This window comes from Dendrobates tinctorius, unplaced genomic scaffold (genome assembly GCF_039654945.1).
Source record: "Dendrobates tinctorius isolate UK_male_01 unplaced genomic scaffold, ASM3965494v1 ptg000028l, whole genome shotgun sequence".
NCBI lineage: Eukaryota > Metazoa > Chordata > Amphibia > Anura > Dendrobatidae > Dendrobates > Dendrobates tinctorius.
This window is the reverse complement of record NW_027361696.1, coordinates 91,369,434-91,395,751: the sequence shown is the minus strand read 5'-3', so window position 1 is coordinate 91,395,751 and position 26,318 is coordinate 91,369,434. Positions and strand designations below refer to the sequence as shown.

The following is a 26,318-nucleotide window of genomic DNA, read 5'->3' as shown; positions in this document are numbered from 1 at the left end:
GACAGCAAAGATGAATCCTAGTGGGTTGCGGTATCCTTACCATTTATTTCAGTTGTAGTCTGGTGTTAAGAGTCCAGAGGTCCCTCATTGGAGGGGGGTAATGCCACAACTTATTTTGTGGAAGTCATGCAGCTCTGGTTCTGCTTTAATTTAAATGTGTTTTTCCTTTTGGGCCAGCAAGGGTTAATGTTAGTTTCTTTTCTGGCAGCTGCTGTGTTTACTGGTCAGCTGATGTGGGTGGTGACCACTCCCACCATCCTTTAAATAGTCACCTGACGCATCAGCTGAATGTTGATGATAGAGTTTTCTATGTAGACCAACCGTTGAGTTGTAGTTCTCTGGTGTCAGTGCTGAATCTGCTTCTGTGGATTTTGTGGTCCTGTTTCCATATCCTCTGCAGTGTAGAACTTGACAGCAGAGTCTGGAGCTAAGTTTTGTGCATTTAACTTGTCTGTCTTGTGCTTTTCACTATCCCCTGTCTTTGTACTATCTGCAGTGATGAGACTAGCGCCATTGCCGACCAGTGCACTAGCCAGGGCATTGTGATGTGACAGTTAGGGACAAGGTAATTGACAGCAGCGGGAGAAGGACCTGCTTAGAGCATTAGGGGAGTGCAGAGACAGGCTCATGTTGGAGCTCAGGAGGTGTCTATCCCTCAGTCCCAATTGTTAGGGCCTTCTTCTCCCCTTTACCATCCCGTTGTGTGTGTTGTGCCATCTGCTGAACTGACCCCTGTTGGGTCGTGACAACGTCATTGAAATAAGTATAGGGACAGTATGAATATAGGAAACTAGGGTATAGGTATAGGAATAAGATAAAGTGACAGGTATAGATAGGAATGGGGAAGTGCAGTGGAGGGCACAGTAGAAGCAAGAAATAGCTAAGTATAGCATAGGAACAGTTAAGATATTCAAGAACAGCTCCAGTTTGGGAAGGGAAGCATAGTTATATGAGAAAACACTTCCTGGATTGAGTCAGATAGAGATTAGATAAGAAATTAGATAGAATGATTGATTCAATGGAGTACAAGGCGATAGGGCAAAAATTTGGGGGCAAAAAGATAATTTTTGAGGAAAAAAATATGATTTTTTTATTTTCACGGCTCTACATTATAAACTTCAGTGAAGCACTTGGGGGTTCAAAGTGCTCACCACACATCTAGATAAGCTCCATGGGGGGGTCTAGTTTCCAAAATAGTTTCCACTGTTTACGCACATCAGGGGCTCTCCAAACGCGACATGGCGTCCGATCTCAATTTCAGCCAATTTTGCGTTGAAAAAGTCAAACGTTGAAAAAGTCAAACGGCGCACCTTCCCTTCCGAGCTCTGCCATGCATCCACACGGTGGTTTACCCCCCTCGTAGGCCCCAGATGTCTTGGGAAGGTTCGCTGCTGCCCAAAAGTTTGTACTTTCCAGTGCTTTTCAGCCCTATCGCCTTGTACTCCATTGAATCAGTCATTCTATCTAATTTCTCATCTAATCTCTATTTGACTCAAACCAGGAATGCTCCAGCATTGCAATGTATTATACCCTATGCTGAAAGCTGCTGAGGCCATGCTATGAACATGGTCTCAGAGGCTTTCCGTAGCTGGATGACCCGGGGTCGTCATGACAACCTTGGGTCATCATGGCACAGATCGGGCCCAGCGATTATATTGCGGGGACAACAATCTGAAGGCAGAGGGAGCCCCAGACCCTCTGCCTCCCTCCTGAACTCTGCGATCGTGCCCATGAAATGCCATTTTTTTTTTTTTTTTTATTAATAAATAAAGGATTGCTTCCAGCGTTGCAAGTCCACAGGATAAGTGATAGCTTGCTGATAGCTGGGACCTGCAAATTGCTGAGAACAAGGCTTTGAAATGGTTTACTGGAAATAAACACTGGCTGTGCATGTTCACCACTTCTCCATTTATCGTCTATAATGGCTCATAGTCACTTGCGAGAGACTCGCACGATTGTCGTGCGAGTCTCTCGCATGAAAACCTGGCACGGCCGCCGGCACTTGGACGGGAGTGTGTGGCTGCATAGAAATACATGTAGCCACATGCTCCGGTCCCAGTGCCGGCGGCTGTGCCAGGTTTTCATGCGAGAGACTCGCACGACAATCGTGCGAGTCTCTCGCAAGTGGGTATGAGCCCTAAGACTGCAGGAGAAAGCAGATCACTGCACTAGGCACTCTTTGGCAGTCTCCATAGATAATGAACGGAGGCGAGCCCCCTTCTTACAGGGCATTTTAGTGCCCAATTGTAAATAGGTGATAAAACTTGAAATGTTCTGAAAAAGACTGAATAGCCCTATATTTGGTGAAACTTTGTTTTCCAACTCCACATATGGCAATCAGTCTGGCTCCCTGTTTAAAAGTCCCATTACAGAATCTAGGACTCAGTCATAACCTGTAATATTTTATTTTTCAAGAAAGGCATCCAGACCCTCCTAGAACTTTTATTTTGTGAATCGTCCATTATATCCTGGTGAGGGAGAGAGTTTCATAGTCTCACTGCTTGTTCAGTAAAGAATTAATTCTAGATGTAGAGGATGTACAATTGTTATGGTTGCAGGCCAAGGTGTAATGAACTCTGTCCATTGAATTATTTCTGCATTGTAATAAGATCAACCTTAAGCCTTCATTTTTCCAAACCGAATAACCCCATGTTTGATAACTTGTCCTTGCAAAACCCTTCTTTTCTTTCTCTATAGAACAGAGAGAAGCAGGAGAAGCATGTGAAAGATTATATAGGAGTACTGATCTGTGTGGCTGTGAATCCAGCTCCAAGGTTAAACAAATTTATCTCTGTCTGGTCTTTCACTGAGCTGAGTGCTACCCAATCCTCTCCCCCAATCCCTTTGTCCTAGAGTTTAATAAACTGTGATATCTCCGTGGGCTTGCAGTCGAGAAAGTCAGTAGCTGCAGGACTGGAACCCACGATCTGCTGGTAGCTTTTAAGCCGTGCTCTGCCCAACCCATTCTACATGTTGAATTTATTATAAATTACTATGATTCCCCATCCGCTGTAAACTTTGGTATCTGCATTGCTGAGAGGATACTGCAGAGATCATTATTCACACAATTGAGAGCTCAGCCTTATTGCTCAGACAGTGATATGATTATTTGATTGTCTCATTTGATCATTTATTTTTCAGATATTGCAGATTTTTGCCCTGCGAGAAATAAAAGCCCCACTGGTCATACTTGTCAAAAGGCTTGTACTATAGACCAAGACTGTCCAAAGAAGAGGCTGAAATGTTTCTGTGATGGAGAATGCGGGATGAGCTGCGTTACATGTATGTCTATAGCTTGTATCATGGCATGTAAATGTTCCTGTTACTTTATCACATTTTATAAACTGTAACAGGACGGTCGACGTGGTTCTCCAGGAGATAATAATTAGAACTCAATTAGCAGAGCAGAAGCCGTGTCCTCATTTCCTAATATAGTACCTATTATGAACACTTTTCCGAGCACTGATCTCAGGGGCCAAAGCTATAACAAAGTGATGTGTGCTTGATCTTGATTTTAGCCAATTATATTTGATCCTGATGGACATATCCAAAGTGTATGTTAATAAATACAGTGGCAAGTCTGGGCACCCTTGATCAAAATTACTGTTATTGTGAACAGTTAAGCAAGTTGAAGATGAAATGATTTCTAAAAGGGCTAAAGCTGACACATTTTCTTTGTATTGTATGCAAAAAATAAAAAATATACTCCCATTTTTTACATTTTAAAATTACAAAAAGGAAAATGGACTGATGCAAAAGTTTGGGCACCTTGCATGGCTCATACCTAGCAGCAAGCCCTTTTGCAAGTATCACAGCTTGGAAATGCTTTTGGTAGCAAGCCAAGAGTCTTACAATTCTTGTTTGAGGGATTTTCATCCATTCTTCCTTTGGAAAATTCTTCCAGTTCTGTGAGATTCCTGGGTCGTCTTGCATGCACTGCTATTTTGAGGTCTAGCCACAGATTTTCAATGATGTTCAGATCAGGCAATTGTGAGGGCCATTGTAAAACATACAACTTGTGCCTTTTAAGGTAGTGCATTGTGGATGTTGATGTTTGTTTAGTTTCATTACCCATTTATAGAAGCCATCCTCTTTTCAACTTCAGCTTTTTTACAGACGGTGTTATGTTTGTATCAAGAATTTGTTGAAATTTCATTGAATCTATTCTTCTTTCTACCCATGAAATGTTCCCCGTGCCATTGGCTGCAACACAATCCCAAAGTATGATTGATCCACTCCCATGCTTAATGGTTGGCGAGATGTTCTCTTCCTGAAATTCTGTTCGCTTTTTTCCACACATACCTTTGATAATTGTGGCCAAAGAGTTCTATTTCATCCTCATTGATCCACAGGACTTGTTTGAAAAAGGCATTAGGCTTGTTTAGATGTTCTTTTGCATACTTCTGACTCTGAATTTTATGGCAAGGATGCAGGAGAAGTTTTCTTCTGATGACTCTTCCATGAAGGCCATATTTATACAGATGTCTCTGAATAGTAGAACAATGTACCACAACCCCAGAGTCTGCGGAATCTTTCTGAAGATCTTTTGCAGTCAAGCGGGGTTCTGATTTGCCTCTCTAGCAATCCTACTAACAGCTCTCATTGAAACTTTGCTTGGTCATCTAGACCTTACTTTTACCTCCACTGTTCCTGTTAACTGCTATTTCTTAATTACATTTAGGATGAAGAAAAGGGCAACTTGAAAATGCTTAGCCCTATAGCCTTCTTCTGCTTTATGGGCCTCCAACATTTTAATTTTCAGAGTGCTAGGCAGCTGCTTAGAAGAACCCATGGCTGCTGTTTTATGCCACATGGTTAGAGGAGGCTGGATTTTTATAAATCTGGGAAATTTGCATCACCTGGCCTTTACTAGCGATGATAGTGAACAAGCCATAACCCTAAAAGGCTAATTAAGTTCAGAAACCTTGGTCAAAGTTATCCCAGCACACAATTATCCAAGAGTGCCCAAACTTTGGCATTGGCCCATTTTCCCTTTTGTAATTTTTAAAATATAATAAATGGAAATATATACAGCTCTGGCAAAGATTAAGAGACCACTGCACAGTTTTATAAAAATCAGCTTCTCTACATGTCTGACAGCCATTCCATTCCAGTGTCAGTTGAATTCCAACCAGAGTACACCTCATTCTACTTAATATGTTTCTGATTAGGTGATCACCTGAACCAAATCTTATCTGACAAAGGAAAGTGTAAAAAACCCTGCTATGGTGTTCACAATCCTCTTGCAACAGGACAAGCTGGATGGCAAAACAAGTACTAGTAATATTCCAAAAGTAATAGGAATTAAAAAACAACTTTAACCATGCCAAAGGAGTTGAAAAGAAAAGTCTTCAGTGAGGAAAAGAAGGGTTAAATTCTAGCTTTACTAGCAGAGGGAAACAGTGAGCGTCATGTTGTCTCCATGCTTAAAATTTCTAAGACGGCAGTTCATTACAACAAGGTCAAGCAGCAGACATTGGGGACAGCAAAGCTACAAACCGACAGAGGGCAAAAACGACTCTCTACTGACCGGGATGACTGTCATATTATTCAAATGTCATTCAGCAACCACAGGATGACATCAAGTGACCTACAAAAAGAATGGCAAATGGCAGCTGGGGTGAAGTGCACGGCAAGAACAGTTCGTAACAAGCTTCTAGAGGCAGGGCTCAAGCCATGTAAAGCTAGAAAAAGGCCTTTCATCAATGAGAAGCAAAGGAGAGCCAGAATGAAGTTTTCTAAAGACCATAAGGATTGGACCATAGAGGACTGGAGTAAGCTAATCTTCTCTGTTGAGTCTAATTTTCAGCTTTGCCCAACACCTGGTCTTCTAATGGTTAGACAAAGACCTGGAGAGGCGTACAAGCCACAGTGTCTTGCACCCACTGTGAAATTTGGTGGAGGATCTGTGATGATCTGGGGATGCTTCAGTAAGGCTAGAATAGGGCAGGCTAATCTTTGCGAAGGATGTATGAATCAAGCCGCATACACAGTTATCCTGGAAAAACAGTTGATTCCTTCTGCTCAGGCAATGTTCCCCAACTCTGAGGACTGGTTTTTCCAGCAGGACAATGCACCATGCCACACAGCTAGGTCAATCAATGTGTGGATGAAGCACCACCACATCAAATCCCTGTCATGGCCAATCCAATCTCCAGACCTGAACCCCATTGAAAACCACTGGAATGTAATCAAGAGGAAGATGGATAGGCACAAGCCATCAAACCAAGAAGAACTGCTTAAATTTTTGTACCAGAAGTGGCATAAGGTAACCCAAAAGCACTGTGAAAGACTGGTAGAAAGCATGCCAAGACGCATGAAAGCTGTGATTAAAAATCATGGTTATTCCACAAAATATTGATTGCTGAACTCTTCCTGAGTTAAAACATTAGTATTGTTGTTTCTAAATGATTATGAACTTTTTTTCTTAGCATTATTTGACGTCTGCAAGCACTGCATTTTTTTGTTATTTTGACCATTTCTCATTTTCTGAAAATAAATACAAAATTTAGTGCTTGGAATTTCGAAGACATGCTGCCAGTAGTTTATAGAATAAAAGAGCAATTTACATTTTACTCAAAAATATACCGTACCTATAAAGAGAAAAATCAGACAAACTGAAAATTTTGCAGTGGTCTCTTAAATTTTGCCAGAGTTGTGTGTGTGTGTGTGTATGTGTGTGTGTGTATATATATATATATATATATATATATACAGTCATATGTAAAAGTTTGGGCACCCCTATTAATGTTAACCTTTTTTCTTTATAACAATTTTGGTTTTTGCAACAGCTATTTCAGTTTCATATATCTAATAACTGATGGACTCAGTTATATTTCTGGATTGAAATGAGGTTTATTGTACTAACAGAAAATGTGCAATCTGCATTTAAACAAAATTTGACCGGTGCAAAAGTATGGGCACCCTTATCATTTTCTTGATTTGAACACTCCTAACTACTTTTTACTGACTTCCTGAAGCAGTAAATTGGTTTTGTAACTTCATTGAGCTTTGAACTTCATAGCCAGGTGTATCAAATCATGAGAAAAGGTATTTAAAGTGGCCACTTGCAAGTAGTTCTCCTATTTGATTCTCCTATGAAGAGTGGCATCATGGGCTCCTCAAAACAACTCTCAAATGATCTGAAAACAAAGATTATTCAACATAGCTTTTCAGGGGAAGGATACAAAAAGTTGTCTCAGAGATTTAACCTGTTAGTTTCCACTGTAAGGAACATAGTAAGGAAATGGAAGAACACAGGTACAGTTCTTGTTAAGCCCAGAAGTGGCAGGCCAAGAAAAATATCAGAAAGGCAGAGAAGAAGAATGGTGAGAACAGTCAAGGACAATCCACAGACCACCTCCAAAGACCTGCAGCATCATCTTGCTGCAGATGGTGTCACTGTGCATCGGTCAACAATACAGCGCATGCATAACGCCTTTTTGTATGACCAAACAACTCAATCTTTGCTTCATCAGTCCACAGGACCTTCTTCCAAAATGTAACTGGCTTGTCCAAATGTGCTTTTGCATACCTCAGGCGACTCTGTTTGTGGCGTGCTTGCAGAAACGGCTTCTTTCGCATCACTCTCCCATACAGCTTCTCCTTGTGCAAAGTGCGCTGTATTGTTGACCGATGCACAGTGACACGATCTGCAGCAAGATGATGCTGCAGGTCTTTGGAGGTGGTCTGTGGATTGTCCTTGACTGTTCTCACCATTCTTCTTCTCTGCCTTTCTGATATTTTTCTTGGCCTGCCACCTCTGGGCTTAACAAGAACTGTACCTGTGTTCTTCCATTTCCTTACTATGTTCCTCACAGTGGAAACTGACAGGTTAAATCTCTGAGACAACTTTTTGTATCCTTCCCCTGAAAAGCTATGTTGAATAATCTTTGTTTTCAGATCATTTGAGAGTTGTTTTGAGGAGCCCATGATGCCACTCTTCATAGGAGAATCAAACAGGAGAACTACTTGCAAGTGGCCACTTTAAAGACCTTTTCTCATGATTTGATACACCTGGCTATGAAGTTCAAAGCTCAATGAGGTTACAAAACCAATTTAGTGCTTCAGGAAGTCAGTAAAAAGTAGTTAGGAGTGTTCAAATCAAGAAAATGATAAGGGTGCCCATACTTTTGCACCGGTCAAATTTTGTTTAAATGCAGATTGCACATTTTCTGTTAGTACAATAAACCTCATTTGAATCCAGAAATATAACTGAGTCCATCAGTTATTAGATATACGAAACTGAAATAGCTGTTGCAAAAACCAAAATTGTTATAAAGAAAAAAGGTTAACATTAATAGGGGTGCCCAAACTTTTACATATGACTGTATATATTTGCAAGACAAAAATACAAAGGAAATGTGTCATCTTTAACTTTAGGCCTTTTAGAGATCATTTCATCTTCAACTTGCTTAACTGTTCACAATAACAGTAATTTTTTTGACCAGGGGTGCCAAAACTTTTACATGCCACTGTACACACCTGTAGTGCAAATCCCTAAAATCAGGGGGAATAAAAAGAAAAAAAATATTTGGAAACTTGAACATCCGTTTTGCTAAATTCACACAACTCTTTGATCGTCTGGAAGAATCGGACATGTTTGCACTTCTTGTAAATTCCATATGCCTGTTGTAGTGCAGCGGTGTCCTTACTATCATCAACTACTGCAACTAGGAGCACAGGACAGATACTACTGAGCTAATTAGTCTTTATATGTAGTAACTTTCTCAGTTCTTATGTAGCACCATTGTACAGAGGTTGTCACCATTCACTTCTAAGTCCCCAATTGGGCACACAATTTAAAGGGGTTGGACAACTGTTTTTTAGAAGCTTAAGGGAAATCTGTCACGAAATTTATGGCTCCTGCATTACATAAGGACTGTAAGGGATTTCTTGTCATTAAGGTAGGGGATACTCGCTAGGCAGCCGATAAATCAGGTCTGGCACAGGTTTCTCAACATAACTCAGTCCATTCGGTTTATTATGCAGCATAAACCATCAAACAGCAACAGAAAGTTCATATCAAATCAGCATAGCGTCCATGACAAAGCACCCCTCTGTTAACCCTGTGGTCACACAGGCTTTGCTATGTCCGGTACGCAGCCTCTCTAGCCTCAGAGGTATTTCCCCTGTCCGGTTACCTCATGGCTGCTCTCAGTGCAGATGTTCATTCTCTCCAGAGAACTATCAGACACACGTCTCCACGTGCACTCAGGAATTCAGACACATCTTCCTCAGCACAGTCGGTCTGACAAGATCTTCCATACGGGCCAACCGGGTCCAAGCATTCACTCATGTGACCTACCCTGGTCACCTTATGTTGTCCGTAGCCACGCCCACCGGATCACATGGCTATGACCTCATCACAGGTCCTTCAACCATTCTTACACATACTTTACTACGGCATTTTAGACACCCGCCCCTGGGTTTGTAGGTGATTGATCCCACCCGTCTCATCAATCACCTGAAGGCTTCTCCCTAACACATTTGAACAAGAGATCAGCTCTGCTGATCAGCATATAATCAAGCCTTCATCCCAAGGCCACCAACCTTTGGATACATAACGGTCATTTAGGACCCAGTGTGGGGAAGGTGACTTGATGGACAGACTTGACTGGAGGAAGAAGGGACGGTTTGTGCACTATAGACGGATATTGGCAATGACAGAAGGGAAACAGCTGGGGAAGGTGGAAAAGGAGTGCAGTACCTAGATTTGACCACAAGATGGCAGGGGGAGCGTAGAACAGGACTTGGCATCAGCTTACGGCTATAGAAACCGCTTAGTCATGGGGGGCGGGGAGAAAGGAACCCAGGAGGGAAATTCCCGAGGGAGGGGATAAATAGGACAGGACGGGGTTCCAGGAGAATCTAGTGCCGGGAGGAGCTCTGGAGCAGAAGACTGACAACGGTGGAGAGTTCGACCAGGGGACTGACAGGGAGAGACAGTCAGGGGGGTGGCCCTGACATCAGGAACCGCAGGACAGACGAGGCCCCGGGGTACCGATTGGACGACAACCTCGGGCAGGTGAAGTGCTGGCAGTAGATAGGTCCAGGACAGCCCCAGCGAAAGATCCGCGAGGAACGTCACTACGACTGAAGGAAAGGTGGAGGTACCCGGGCCTGAGTACGGAGAGCTGTAAAGGAACTGCGGTGTATGGCTACGGTCGTCAGGACGACGGCCAATAAAACCCGGACCTGTTGCAACTGAAATCTGCCTCCGTCTCGTCTGTGTCGGCTGTGTGCGGTAAGCAGTGGACCACCCCCCAATCCGGGCCCCTACCACACCTGCTCCTGTTACCTCTCTGGACACGGCTATCCATCCGTCTTGGGACACCCACACAGCACCCCCTATTGGACACAATGGTCACTACACCACAGGACAAAGACCCTGATTGCAGAGATGTGTCACTTACTTGGCTACTTGCTGTAGTTTTGATATAATCACTGTTTTATCAGTAACAAATTATCAATAAAGAACTAGTAAACCTGCCCCATAGAGTCGTCCATATTCATGAGCCATGTATAACCTTTCCCTTGGAAGGAACACACAGTTTGTGGGATGCAGTGAGTAACAGAGACAGAGAAGGGGTTAACAAGGATTTACTAAACAATTAATAACAAGTAATACTCCATGCAGGGAGGTAAAGGCAATGACAAAAGAATATGCAAAATAAACGGGACACTTATCTGTTGCGGTTCTGGCAAAGGGAAGGCTGGAAAATCTCCCAGCGGCGTCTCCAATGATGCACAAAGTCTTTGTCTGCTACGGAGAAATGAGTAACACTGCCGCCCAACAGTGCTGATGGATTCAGTCCTGCTTGTCTTGGGTACGCTGGAACGCGGAAACAGGCCGTTATGTGGATGCCTCAGAAATGGCGCCGTGCATAGGTCGTGAGCACGTGCACTAGCCGCAACAGCCCTCGGTCTTTCAGAGTAGTCTCCAAGCAGTTAATCCGGTATCTCGGGTAAAACATGGGTATCCAACAGTGCGAGTACAGACGGTAACTTAATAGCGTCACGAGGAGTCACATGGTCAGCACACGGTGGTCTGGTAAAAGTGGAGTTGTCAGTATAAGCAGCGGAGAGGGAGTCAACCGTCTCCTGTCGCCTTCCCGCCAAGTATCCCCCGTTCCCGTGCTCAGGTCTCCTTTTATACCCCCCACCTCCTACCGTCTGACAGAAAGGTCCCTCCCTTCCAGAGGAAATGTTTCCCGCCAACTGTGGTGACAGCCCCAATAGTTCCGGCCTTAAAGGGCACCGCACACCGCTGACTCCGTCTTGACTCATCTTCTTACACCCTCTCCACTGATTAACAGCTTTCTGCCTATGCACAGTGTACACAGAAAGCTGCCAATCAGTGGTGTGGGCGGGGCTATGCATAGCTCCGCATTAAGAGATCTGGTAGATCTGCAGTGGATAAAACTGAAATTGTATCCAAACTATAGCAAGCAGCCCAGTAAGTGATAGCTTACTGGAATCAGGGTCTCTGTCCCTAAATCATGCTGCTTTAAGATGATGTAGCAAATACCTGGTCAAAGATTCTCTGTAAGAACCCACACATAATAAAAAACATATACTCCCCTCCCGGATTGGTGCCACATCTGTTACATTGATGTGGCAATCCCTGTAGGTCCCATGATATTGTTCTGTCACGTGATAACTGCAGCCTACCGGACAAATACTAGGGTCAATTTACTTGTTTTTGGAGTGTGACGATAAACCTTCACACGAACACAGGGGACATACACTTTATTCAGATGTCCCTCCAGATTAGGACCCCAGAGCTCCATTGCAGCAGTGCCCCCATACCGCACAATACCCTGCTGACCGACCCTATAAACCATTAGTATTCTAAACGTGGTATTATTGTCGGACTACGCGTGATAGTCTCCTTCCTCATCATTCATTGTGATAACACACCAGGCAATGACCAAGTCTGTCACTCCTACCATGTAAGTGCCAGCATTACAAATTCAGTAATACAGCGACACTGAAATATGACTAAGAATATGAATAAAATATCAAAAGAGGAGACTTTTTTTGCCAGGGGAGCCACACTTTTAAAGGTAAACCTAGTAAAACACTTATCACAGGGAAACATCGACCTGACTCCCTGGCACACATGTTGCAGAGGAGGGCATTGCGGAAACCCAGATGCTCTGCCTGATAAATGACTTTTATCACCAACGGGAAGGTGACCAGATGGTGCTGTTTCCTTTAATATCTTCATGCACATATGACTTATTTAGGTGCAAGCTGTTAAGAAAAAGGATTGTGTTCACACACAGAAAGCTTTAGTTCTGTGAGATAGAGGCGAATCCCAATGAGAAGCATGAATTTGCCATGGTTTCCACACATCTCGCAGACTTCAGACAGCAAGGAACATCTTTTTTTTCTGATGGTTCCATCATTTTTGTTATGACTCTCGAAGGTCACTTTTAGTGATCCTGCTATAATACTTCTTGGAATTTTAGACCCTGACATGGTGATGTACAGTATAGTGTTGTGCTGCTATACTACAGACGGGGCTATAGGAAATTCTCCAGTATTGGCTCGCAAATCTTTCAGCAGGCAACAAATTACAGTTGAAGGCTTTCTTCAGTTTATGAGCAGATCTCGTATGACTTTTATAAACTGCTATAAGTCTTTCACATTTTTTGCAACCATTTTTTTAATTGTGCTTTGATTCTTTTAGCAAAATCAATTTAAAAGTGCGTAAAAACACACTGTCTCGCACAGTGTAGGACAGACTAAGTGCAACACAAAGGGATAAGGAAATGGGAACCAAATACTAGGGAAGGGGGGAGTGGAGGTCCCTAGACAGATCTAACGTCACCCTGTCTGTCCTATCGTCCCTATATAGGTTCTGCACCTATCGCAGAGCAGGAAACCTAATCCCTGCTTGATCCTGGCGACAAGCCCTGCACTGGGAAGGACAGGTTAAGCACTAGTCAATCCCCACTAACACTAAAGACAACTAGGATGCACAAAACAAGGGAACATTTAGCTAGAGTAGACACAGAGAGAAACACCATCATCCTTCAAACTCCAAGAGGATGCTAGCCGACTGCTGCAGCTTCAAGCCTCAACAGGGAAGTCCATACAGAAAATAACACTCGCAACTCTCAACAAGAAGTTGGGTGTTATAAACACCCAGATCCAGGTGACACCATTTAGGCCGGGGGAGGTGGCCACTAGTCTGCAAGGACAACAGCTGAGACCTTCTATAGCCAGATGCAGTGCTACTGTCTGCAGCCTCTGACACAAATGTCACATACATTTACTCAAAAAAGTTGTAATGTGTATAGATTATTTGTTTTATGTTCAGAGAAGAACAGTTTATTGCTCCAAGTGGCACCATGTAGAGAATTATTTATTTCAGGAGTCACTATGTCTACAGTAAAAAGCACAAAAATTCGACCTCACTCCCGACAGGTAGCGTGATAGAACACCAAAAATCCAACACTAACAATCCAATAAAATACTTTCCTGGCTTTACTGAAATATCCACATATCACATCAAGAAGACACAGAGATGTGTTTCAGAATGTGATCCTTAATCATAGTATAAGAAAAGCACAAATCTGTCATTCAAAGGAAAAAAAAGGAAAGACATGTTCAAAAGATTGGTTGCACTTCCTAAACTTTAACAATGTAAACTTTTATTCTGTAGCAAACACAAAAATCTAGGAAAGACATAAAAACAATTATAAATTGAGCCAGAACCGGTTTCCTAGGCCATAAATTGGTACTAAGTTACAACTCATATGGCCAGCATGATATCCAATAGACCATGCAATGAAGTGGATATCTGAAAAAGGTACAAATAGACCCTACAGCTAAAGAAATGTCAAAGAATATTCAATAATGGAGAGAGGAGCAATGCACAAATACAGGTAATACAGAAATAATATGGGATCAAAACAATCTAAAGAGGTCTGCAGTAACACTGTGCAATAAGGTGTAATGTGAATAGTCACAAAGGAATTGCCTCAAAACCTTCGTATGGGCATAAGGACCCCACGTGTATCATCACAGGAGGAAGCTCCTCATTCTCATATTATGAATTCGTAAATTCGTATATCAATGTCGCGCAAGCCTCAGACGACCGTCGGCGCCAGCACTAAAGGCGAGTAAAAGTTGTTTTTAATTTACACAAGAGAATATAGCAAATGAAAAAGGGTTGTCCATTGCTTTTGAGGTGAAACTTGGAGATGTAGCTTCATGCTAGACAAAGGTATATAGCAGGGGTTAACCTGACACCGGAGTTGTTTTTTTTGGTTATTAGGGCTAATGTAGATGACCGTTTTTTGCTATCTGTGGTTTTGACAGATAACACTCATATCAATGTTATTCTAATGTCAGGAAGATTAACTGTGTATTATCTGTATTGTGCCTGACACATTTTGATTGTGGATTTCCTCTGGTTCCCACATTAAAGCCCGCAGCAGCTGCCCATGGCCTGTAATCCTTGAGAATGCGAAGGTATTTCTGAAGCAGGAAACATGGAACTTCGGAGATCAGATGTCAGTGCACTGCTATCCGGGATTCAAGATGGCCGATGGACAGGAGATGGCACAAAGCCGTTGTCAGGGAGACAAGAAGTGGAGTGTGACAGCACCGTGTGATGGTAATAGTAATGTGACATGATTCATTTTTATTTCAGTGCTGTAATCCATAACGCTGCTCACACGCCGACTCTCCGCAATCTTCCCCTTTGCATTTTTAAACACTTTTACCAGTGGGAACGGCAGGAGATGGACCTGGGTGCAGCTGTTAATCCTGAGTCTGCCAGGAAGCGAGCTGTTTTATTCCCCTGCAGACTGTTAATCACTACTACTTACCATGCTGCCTATAGACGCCTTCATAAATAAGTATTACAGGAAAAGTTCTTCTAATGCTAATGTAAAAACAGGTTACGAAGTGGAGCAAATACACAGATGCCAGGGAGGGAGGCAGACAGAAGGCCCATAGCTGTGCAGTCATAGCTAAAGGTTGAGGGCAGATTTTATATTTTTGGGGTTTTTTAACTTCTTAAAAATAAAAAAATAAAACAACCACCTTACTGATCCCAGACTGCTCCCATTCCAACACTTCCAGGGTCCCCCGCCAGTCTCTGTCTGTCCTGCTTAGTTCAAGCAGAAACGTGACAACTGCAGCCAATCACTCACTGTATGGGTGACTAACACTGGAGGTACTGATACTAGCTGCGGACCAGGAAAGTGTTGGAATTGGAATCCCGGGCAGGTCTGTATTCACAGTCCCTAGGAACTAGGGGCTCGATTCATCAAAGCTTTTACTCTCTATTCTGCCTTATAAAAGCTTTGAAAAGTTGCATAGTTTGGGTGTAACTGGTGGCTGCGTTAAAATGATGCGACTTTTGGGTTTCTCGTGCCAATTTCACCCAACTTTGACAAAGTGCGCAAAGCTGGGGCGGAACAGGGATGTGGCTACTGCTGCCCGGCAAGTTCATGACCAGCTTAAGTGTTCGCTACTCCACAAATCTTACTCAAGAAGGGACTGGGGTAGGATTTGTCACAAAGCACAAATCAGGAACGTCTGACTCCAGCACACCTCCTCATCAAGTTGTTCACATCTGTCTTGATGAATTGGGCCCTAAGTCTAAATAAGCCCCAATTAAAGCCATATTTACCCTCACCGAATAAGATCTTCCATTGCAGATTTCATCACATTTGAAGGAAACAAATGGCACTGCATGCAGCCCTGTTTATTACTACCAAGAGGACGAAACTCAGAAGGCCACAGTTGAAACTATTGGGCGCTATTGGCATCATCTTTGCAATGGATCCAGTGGTGGCCACAGAAGGCTGGGATTTTTAAACTTTTGTGCTTGTGAAAGCAGGAGCCTTCCTCTATACCATATATTTCACTTTATATAAAAAATGAACATTTTATAGTCAAACATACCCAAAATCCAAATAGTCAAACGGATGACTTTGCTTCTTACTGTTCTGCATATTTACATAATACTGTAAGTAGCGGAGACAGGGTCACATCATTATTCAATTTGCTCACATGCACTCCATCTGTCATTATTTGTAATATTTCTGGAATTTAAATGGGGTGTCAATGACTTAGTAGTAAAGAACCACGTGAAATGACCAAATTATTTTTCCAGTTCATCGTGTTATAGTGATTATTTACCCAAACAGGTTTTTACACACAGAAGCTGGTGGAGCCGCCATGAATTCAGATATGCTATGTATCCTGTAAATGATGTACTGTACAGTCATACACCAGAGTGAATCTGCCTCTATACCAATGTTTCCAAAGCTCCAGTCCTCACGGCACCAACAGATCATGTTTTCAGAATTTCCTTAGTATTGCACAGGTGATAGCTTATTATTAAGACATCAGAATTTGAGACAGGTTCTCACACCTGTGCAATGCTAAGGAAATCCTGACAACATGGCCCATTGGGGGTCATGCAGTCGGGTTTGGGAAGCACTGCTCTAGTGCAAGCACGAGAATGCAGTTTACCCAAATTATCACATTTCCATTATTTAGATCCTAGTAATTAGATTAATATGGGTTCATCTGCTATGTGTCACGTGGACCCGTCCTGTGTAACACGACCCGCAGGCCGGTAACTGAAACAACAAGACATGGCACGTGAAACTGTCCTGTGTGACATGGCCCGCAGGCCGGTAACTAAAACAACAAGACACGGGGGAAGGCGAAATAGTTACAATGGTGGGCCCTGCGATAGGGAACGGGGTTGTGGAGACCTCCTGCACTCCCCTGAGTCAGTGTCCCTAACACTCCTAACGTTCCCTAGGCCATTTCCACACCGGGAGCAGATCAGGAACCTGTCACCCTAGCACACCCTACACCTATCCCTTGCTAGGGAGCTGGGTGCTGCAGGCACTGGCCTCTCCACTGTACTAATACACACAAGGGAAAAATATAAACAGGGAAACACCACTTAGCTTTTCTCTGTTGCTCTTGCTCCCAGCAACAGAGTCCACCACCAGAATGCAGCTTTCCTCCTGAATAGCTGCCACCAAGCTCTGTCAGAGCTGCAAGGAAATCCCCTCTGACTCCTTCCACACCAGGGCTCTGACTGAGCTGCCAGGACCTATCTCTAGATCCTTCCTCCACCAAAGAAGGTTGAAATGAACACTATCACCAACAGTGATTGGAACCACCTGAAACTCTTTTATAGGTAAGAGCCAGCAATCACACCTGCTTTATAATCATGTGCAATAATGCTCACCACCACCGGGGGCAAACTAGAACAAAAGATACCACTGTGTAATAACCCTAATGGCCACCAGGGGTAAAACCAAACTTAAGCAAAAGCTTAAGGGAAAAAAAAGGTTACCTGTGCTTTTTATCTGTCATGATCCAGCATGGATCATGACACTATGACGTCTAATGGTGGCAAGACTGATGGACTCCGTTCCCCACCAGTCACAAGACCGTGGGTGAGAGGAACTGAATGGAGTCCCTGGCTGCAATGCGCCCTACTGCTCCATTCAATCTCTGATGACCTTCCATCCAAGGCTCTGATGACCTCTGCGGTCAGCTGCTCAACCAGGCACTCCATTCAACTTCTTTAGTTCATAGTCTTATGGCGTACAGATAAATGCACACTCCCATTCTGGAGATCTAGGGGTCACAGTAGACGGAACCACATTGATCTATTGATAATGAATAGGTGTTAATTTGTCTAAAGTGCCATAAAGTGCAATTGTTTCTTAAAAGGGGTTTGTACAACCTCTTCTCAATAGCAAATGCCTGTACATTTCCATATCTTCAGCTACTGCAACGCAGCTCTAGTATTGCATGGAATCCATTATATTACATGGCATCTAGTTGCTCTCGACTCTGGTTAAAAGACAGATGTCCCAAGCAGGGACCATATACAGTGGGTACTCCTTTAAATTTTTCACTCTTTGTTTCATTGCAGCCATTTGGTAAATTCAAAAAAGTTAATTTTTTTCTCATTAATACACTCTGCATCCCATCTTGACAGAAAAAACGCAGAAATGTAGAAATTGTTACAAATTTATTAAAAAAGAAAAACTGAAATATCACATTGTCATAAGTATTCAGACCCTTTGCTCAGACACTCATTTTTAAGTCACATGCTCCCCATTTCCTTGTGGTCCTCCTTGACATAGTCCTACTCCTTCACTGGAGTCCCGTTGTGTTTAATTAAACCGATAGGACTTGATTTGGAAAGGCACACATGTCTATATAAGACTTCACAGCTGACAGTGCATGTTAGACGAAATAAGAATCATGAGATCAAAGGAACTGGCCAATGACCTCAGAGACAGAATTGTGGCAAGGCACAGATCTGGCCAAGGTTACAAAAGAATTTCTGCAGTACTCAAGGTTCCTAAGAGCCCAGTGGCCTCCATAATCCTTAAATGGAAGAAGTTTGGGACCACCAGAAGTCTTCCTATACCTGGACATCCAGCCAAACTGAGCAATCGTGGGAGAAGAGCCTTGGTGAGTGAGGTAAAGAAGAACGCCAAGATCACTGTGGCTGAGCTCCAGAGATGCAGTAGGGAGATGGGAGAAAGTTCCTCAAAGTCAACTATCACTGCAGCCCTACACCAGTCGAGCCATTACGGCTGAGTGGCCTGGCGGAAGTATGTCCTCAATGCAAGACATATGAAGCCCACATAGAGTTTGCTAAAAAACACATGAAGGACTCTACGACTATGAGAAATAAGATTCTCTGGTCTTATGAGATGAAGATAGACCTTCTTGGTGATAATTCTAAGTGGTATGTGTGGAGAAAGCCAGGCACTGCTCATCACCTGCCCAATGCAATCCCAACATTGAAACATGGTGGTGGCAGCATCATGCTATGGGGGTGTTTTTCAGCTGCAGGAACAGGACGACTGGTTGCCATTGAAGGAAACATGAATGCGGTCAAGTACAGACATATCATGGATGAAAACCTCTTCCAAAGTGCTCTAGACCTCAGACTTGGCCGAAGGTTCACCTTCCAACAAGACAATGACCCTAAGCACACAGCTAAAATAACTAAGGAGTGGCTTCAGAACAACTCTGAGACCACCAACATTCACCATCCAGCCAACAGAACTGGAAAGGATTTACAATGAAGAATGGCAGAGGATCCCCAAATCTAGGTGTGAAAAATTTGTTGCATCATTCCCAAGAAGACTCAATACTGAGTAAAGGGTCTGAATACTTATGACCATGTGATATTTCGGTTTTTCTTTTTTAATAAATTTGCAAAAATTTCTACATTTCTGTTTTTTCAGTCAAGATGGGGTGCAGAGAGTACATTAATAAGAAAAAATGAACTTTTTTGAATTTACCAAATGGCTGCAATGAAAGAAAGTGCAAAAATTTAAAGGGGTGTGAATACTTTCCATGCCCACTATATACAGTTAGGTCCATATATATTTGGACAGAGACAACATTTTTCTAATTTTGGTTCTAGACATTACCACAATGAATTTTAAACAAAACAATTCAGATGCAGTTGAAGTTCAGACTTTCAGCTTTCATTTGAGGGTATCCACATTAAAATTGGATGAAGGGTTTAGGAGTTTCAGCTCCTTAACATGTGCCACCCTGTTTTTAAAAGGACCAAAAGTAATTGGACAATTGACTCCAAGGCTATTTCATGGACAGGTGTGGGCAATCCCTTCGTTATGTCATTCTCAATTAAGCAGATAAAAGGTCTGGAGTTGATTTGAGGTGTGGTGCTTGCATTTGGAAGGTTTTGCTGTGAAGGAAACTTGCGGTCAAAGGAGCTCTCCATGCAGGTGAAACAAGCCTTCCTTAAGTTGCAAAAGCAGAAAAAATCCATCCGAGAAATTGTTAGAACATTAGGAGTGGCAAAATCTACTATTTGGTACATCCTGAGAAAGAAAGAAAGCACTGGTGAACTCATCAATGCAAAAAGACCTGGGCTCTCACGGAAGACAACAGTGGTGGATGATCACAGAATAATCTCCATGGTGAAGAGAAACCCCTTCACAACAGCCAAACAAGTGAACAACACTCTCCAGGAGGTAGGCGTATCAATATCCAAATCTACCATAAAGAGAAGACTGCATGAAAGTAAATACAGAGGGTTCACTGCACGGTGCAAGCCACTCATAAGCATCAAGAATCAAAAGGCTAGACTGGACTTTGCTAAAAAACATCTAAAAAAGCCAGCACAGTTCTGGAAGAAAATTCTTTGGACAGATGAAACCAAGATGAACCTCTACCAGAATGATGGAAAGAGAAAAGTATGGCGAAGGCGTGGTATAGCTCATGATCCAAAGCATACCACATCATCTGTAAAACACGGTGGAGGCAGTGTGATGGCTTGGGCATGCATGGCTGCCACTGGCACTGGGTCACTAGTGTTTATTGATGATGTGACACAGGACAGAAGCAGCCAAATGAATTCTGAGGTATTCAGAGCCATACTGTGTGCTTGGATCCAGACAAATGCAGCCAAACTGATTGGTCGTTGTTTCATACTACAGATGCACAATGACCCAAAACATAAAGCAAAGCAACCAGGAGTTTATTAAAGCAAAGAAGTGGAATATTCTTGAATGGCCAAGTCAGTCACCTGATCTCAACCCAATTGAGCATGCATTTCACTTGTTAAAGACTAAATCAGACCGAAAGGCCCACAAACAAACAGCAACTGAAAAAGGCATGGCAGAGCATCAAAAAGGAGGAAACACAGCGTCTGGTGATATCCATGAGTTCAAGACTTCAGGCAGTCATTGCCAACAAAGGGTTTTCAATCAAGTACTAGAAATGAACATTTTATTTACAGTTATTTAATCTGTCCAATTACTTTTGGCCCCTTTAAAAACAGGGTGGCACATGTTAAGGAGCTGAAACTCCTAAACCCTTCATCCAATTTTAATATGGATACCCTCAAATGAAAGCTGAAAGTCTGAACTTCAACTGCATATGAATTGTTTTGTTTAAAATTAATTGTGGTAATGTCTAGAACCAAAATTAGAAAAATGTTGTCTCTGTCCAAATATATATGGACCTAACTGTATGCAAGTCTTGCCTTATAATGTTGCATCGATAGGTTTTAGATTAGTATGCAATTGAGCAATCTTCTTTGTTTTATATTCAGTCGTATTCACTTGTGCCGATCCTCCAAGCATTGAGAATGGATACTTTGTAAAGAATGGACATTTGGTAGAAGGAGCACAGGTCCAGTATAAATGTGACCAAGGGTAAGTGTAAAGCCAACATTGGTTTCTTTTACAATTATTACTACAGTTGAGAGCCCTAAAGTGCAAACACACTGTACAGCTACATGTATCCACCAGGACACTGGGCAGTATAGAATGAAGGTATCTCGGGGACAGAGTATTGGACTCTGTGTATTTTATGCTTTGTTGTCAAATCTATGTCCATCATCTGAAAAGGAGATTTACTACAAGTACAATGCTATCACTTAAGAAACTTTATGACACTCCAATGTGGAAAACCTTGAGGCTTTTTAATTGTGATTGGGTGAGATATGGCAGGAGACATCTCTGGCTGGTTGATGAAGAAGTCATGGCCTGTATAACACTTACCTATAACTTACAGCGTAAAGCTGCTGTGAAAAACTGATTGCTGGTTAACCCTAAAATTTAAGCCAATGCACACAAGCAATGGCACATGTTCCATTTAAATTCTGCAGTCAATCTAAATTGTCTGCAGCATTAAAGAAGTTAACAGCAACAGCTTGGTCTCAGCTCCAGCAATGTGGGCTTTGTAAAATACCCAACATCAGCTACAGCTCCTGAGCACCCTTCCCATGATGTTAATTCATGCCCTAATGCGGGAAGGGTTAAAGGTACAGCATCACACAAAGTCGTCTTCGCCCTACAGATATACAATGATTAGCAAAAGGGTAACAGTGTTTTGAACTTTTGACTTTCAGGCTCCATATTTCACCATCCCCTACTGCTTTGATAGTGAGACTACCATCATTTTATAGACAATCATCTTGGCTATCTCATACATTAATTTGTGATTGTCATGTCACTGCATTGTTACTGTTTTGCCCCTGGGGGTGGAAAAATATTTTTCTTCCTGAATACTACAAAATACAACCTGTTCTCACATTCTCTAATAGCTCAGTGTATTATTAGGTTGATTCTCAAATTAAAGGTCATTGGTTCGAATCAAGGAGTAGTCATGAAGACGGAAAGAGAAACTGCATCATCCAGCTCACTGATTGCGGTCTCTTGGCCAAGAAAATCGCCAAACTGCATCATGTGACTGCCATGACAGTTGGAAGAATACAAAATTAATTCTGTTCAATCATTCAGAAGCAAAAAGGTGGACGTCCAAGGCGAAATATCGGAGTCAACAAGTCAGCTCATCACAAGGTTTATAAGTTCTGGCGCGACAAACACGGCAGTGGAGGTGGCTCGTATGCTTTGTAATAGTGAAATCATGGTCTTCGATGCACATTACACAAGTCTGAAATGGTGGCCTGAAAAACGGTGAAGAAGCCTCAACTTCAATACCATCATAAGAAGCGTCGGTTTCAGTTAGCAAACAAGTAAGAAAAGTGGACATTTCAAGTTTTGAAACGAGTGATTTGGAGTGAAAGCCAATAGACTAGGCTCTGATAGGTGCAAATGAGTCTGTAAGAAACAAGGGAAAAAGGGCCTAACGGATTGACATATTGAAGGAAATGTCAAGTTCGGTGGAGGAAGCCTGATAATACTGGGTTGTTTCACAGCCAATGGCATTGGATTCTTGACCAGAATCGATGGTGGTCTCAATGCTGAGCTATATGTGAGTATTCTACAAGATGAGATACTTTGTACACTCAAGTACTATGGGTATGAAATGGACGACATAGCGTTCCAGAAGGCCAAGAACATGAAGCATACATTGAGGTTGGCAAAGAAATGGTTCAATGAAAATGAAGTAGAGGTGCTGGATTGTCCCTCACAGTCCCCAGACCTCAACTCAAATAAAGACTTGTGGGTAGAATTGAGGAAAAAACTGTATACATACCCAAGTGGACAAGTATGCACCAACTTTCAGAACGTGTACAATAGACCTGAGATTACATTTCGGTCAACACACGTTTGAATCTGATAGAGAGCATGCCCAGAAGGATTCAGGCAGTGTTGAAATTCAAAGATGAAATTACAAAATACTAACAAAATAATAAAAATTAAAATTTAGATCTTTAGGAACAAAACAGTAACAATGTAGTGACATGACAAGAATCTGCATAGTTAATCATATGCTAAATAGTTGCAAGTCAAATTTAAGTATGTGATATCCAAAATGATTGTCCTCTTCTGCTTTGAACTTCAGACTACAATGAGATACAGAGCCTGGAAGTCAAAAGTTCAAAACATTGTTACCTTATGCTCTTTACTGTATATAATTGTCCTTTCTTCTCGACAGCTACACATTAGAAGGTCCTGCATTTGCAAAGTGCTTGGAGAACAAGACCTGGTCTAACAATGTCCCCTCATGTAAAAGTAAGTTATCATTCTCTTTCTGCATTAGTTTACTCAGTTAATCTATATTTTCTATCTATCCTTTTAGTGGTATAGACAAGATTCAGTAAAGGAGGGGTCAGGGGTGAACTCATATGTACACATATGCATATATACAGTAAGGTCACTTCATGTGGTGCAGTAGTTGTGGCTGCAACAGGTCCCTGGAGCATGAGAGGGGCTAAATCGTCCCTTTATACCATATGAAAAGATTGGTGCTATAAATGACAAGATGAGCCACAATATCCCATTAGAAGTGCCACCAGTCACATTATGTTCTCACATACCTGAAGACCATCAGTCTTCCCCTTCCACATGGTGGTCCTGCTAACTGACTCAATGTCAAAATAAATTTGTCTTTTGAGAATAAAAGTTCACATTTTTCATTTTAGAAGTCTACTGTCCACCACCTCCAGAGATCAAAGAAGGCATTCTGGTAGCAGTGAAGAAAGCAGAGTATGAAGTTTCAGAAGTGATTTACTATATGTGCAAAAAAAACTTCTTTATGGATGGATCACATAGTGTAACATGTATGGCAGATGGACAGTGGTCTGACGTTCCTGCATGCAGAGGTAACATATGGGAACCTACTGAGGTCTGAGTTTATCATCTTTAACGTTGCAAAACTACAGCAAATTCTTCCAGAAATGGCACACATATGGTTAAAATAAGATTTGATATTGGGCACACTATTAGCATTATTTTCTTTTGGGGGGGCAGTCGAAGGGGTGATTACATACGGATTTATTCCCATGTAATCTAGTACCCTCAAAATAATTCAGCACTGAAAAAAAATTCCTGGAAATGAATGAATCTTTTTCATAACAAACAAAAGCATAGACATACTCACCCCGCAGCTTCCAAAACAATGTCTGAGCAGTCACAGGACTGATTAAGTCAATCACTGCTGAATAAAAGAAGGCATCATAAGAGTAGCTCTGCTGTAGCCTGAGACAATTAGTCAACTCTGGCCTGGACCTTGACCTTCTGTAACCTGACTACGTCCTGACCCAGAAGATCCGGTTACATTCACTGAAAGACAATCACTAATAACCACCAAGTTGCACGCCTCTGTTTAGCAGTGTAACCATCACGCTCCATGCCACAGAACTGTAATGTAGCCACTCAATAAAGAGACTGTTCCTGTTCTTATGTTATCGCCAAGCTCTGTGCTTTAATATTGATGTGTTACCAAAAAGAACTGTACCAACATTTTTGCGTAGTCATGGAGCTTGTACTCTGAGGGGTGGCAGCCGCTACACTAGCCTGAGTCATCTAAGTATAAACTGTGTCAGTGTGACCTCAAAGCCATCGGCAGATATGCAGATTAAAAATGTTCACCCCATGTGAATATGTCTCTGTTCATGCTCCTGCAACAAAGCAGATCACAGGCACAGAGATGAGGAGAGCTGGTGGCCATACCTCATGCACAATAGCGCTCATAAGTAAGGACTGTAAATCAAGGTTTTTTTGCTAATGGTACCTACTTTCAATATCAGCAAAGCTAAAATGTTGAGTATACAAAAATGTGTAATCTAATTTCTTTGTTTTCTCTTAAATGCATGTGTCCGTTTCTGTTCTACACACAGCAAGATGTAAAGTGCCAGTACAGCGGAGCCGAGTGATTTACAAAGGTCAGAAGCTCTGGGTCACAGAGATTGATGAAGGTCTAGTGCGTCACTCAGAGAACGTGGAGTTTTTCTGCCAGAATAAAACACAAGCCTGTAGTTATACAGCCTCCGGTCAATGCTTTGATGGTGTACTCAGACCGCCACCGTGTTATGAAGGTAAACTAATGCCATTATGTGATATGGGAATATGAGGTGGACATATACTGTAGACTGTGCAGCCTGTTCCCAGAGGAGGGACCACTTTGAAATTAGTGGGCAGAATAACCCTAATTTTTATTACACTCTTTGGCCCCTATTCACCATTGCTGCTTCTCCAGTATTCTGGAGTAATTAGCTTTTTTTGTAGTGTTTAGTTTTGGCACCTTACTCTCTGTAAGTCTTACACTGGTTTTTAAGTTGTCTTTCTCTTTTAAGTCTTTTTTTTATTTTTCCTCTAGAATCTTTGCTTATCCATATGTTTTAAGCTGTAACAGGCTGGGTGGTGGAACCACTGTGCCAAGGCCCACGGAAAGCCTGGAGGGGAGTAGCTAGGTGCCTCGCCAAATCTGACTTCGGATACATGGCAGCATACAATACCACAATCCGAGAAGAGACTAAGGAGGTGGGACCAGGTGTTACACCAGAATTGACCTCGGGTAGACGGCAGCTGACCCCCTAGAGACACAAAGCAGGGAAGGAACAGTAGATGTCAGTATTAACACATGAACCACTGATGCAGACAGGGACCAGTTGACTTATAGATGAGCACTGGCAAGAGCAGACTGGACAGATGAGCTCTGGCAGGTGAGGACTTGAACGGCTGATGTACAGATTAGCACTGTCAGGGGCGCACTGGCTGATGGACAGATGAGTGTGATGGAGTCAGCTATCGCTGAGTCGTTTTCTAGAGTGGACCCTCTGGGTCATGGCACCCACCCACCTAGGGCGAGCTGACCTTGTGAGGAACCACCCCCTATACAGGGAGTGTCAGGGGCAAGACCAAGGGGGTGAGCCACCATGACTGCTGGGACCAGACGGCCGGCTCATGTAGACACTAAGTACGAGTGTCTGACGACAAAGGACATGCAGGAAGCAAGACAAGACAAGACGTGAATTCAAGGTATCTTCATTAAGGCAAACTTAGGGTTACATCAGGTGCAAAACGTGCTAACAGAGAAAACATAGCAAGGTGCGTGCGAGGGCACGCCAA

The 26,318-nt window shown here is 42.5% G+C and overlaps 1 protein-coding gene across 2 annotated transcripts in view; it reads left to right on the top strand.

Annotated features, from left to right (window-relative positions):
* Positions 1 to 26,318, top strand: part of APOH (apolipoprotein H) — a 104,169-nt gene that overhangs the window by 59,997 nt on the left and 17,854 nt on the right. For both annotated transcript variants that reach the window (XM_073571165.1, XM_073571166.1), the window contains 6 exons: positions 3,142 to 3,282; positions 14,444 to 14,632; positions 21,110 to 21,212; positions 23,404 to 23,480; positions 23,891 to 24,070; positions 25,088 to 25,285. In XM_073571165.1, the coding sequence (XP_073427266.1) occupies positions 3,142 to 3,282; positions 14,444 to 14,632; positions 21,110 to 21,212; positions 23,404 to 23,480; positions 23,891 to 24,070; positions 25,088 to 25,285 (888 nt within the window). The remainder of the gene's footprint in view (positions 1 to 3,141; positions 3,283 to 14,443; positions 14,633 to 21,109; positions 21,213 to 23,403; positions 23,481 to 23,890; positions 24,071 to 25,087; positions 25,286 to 26,318) is intronic.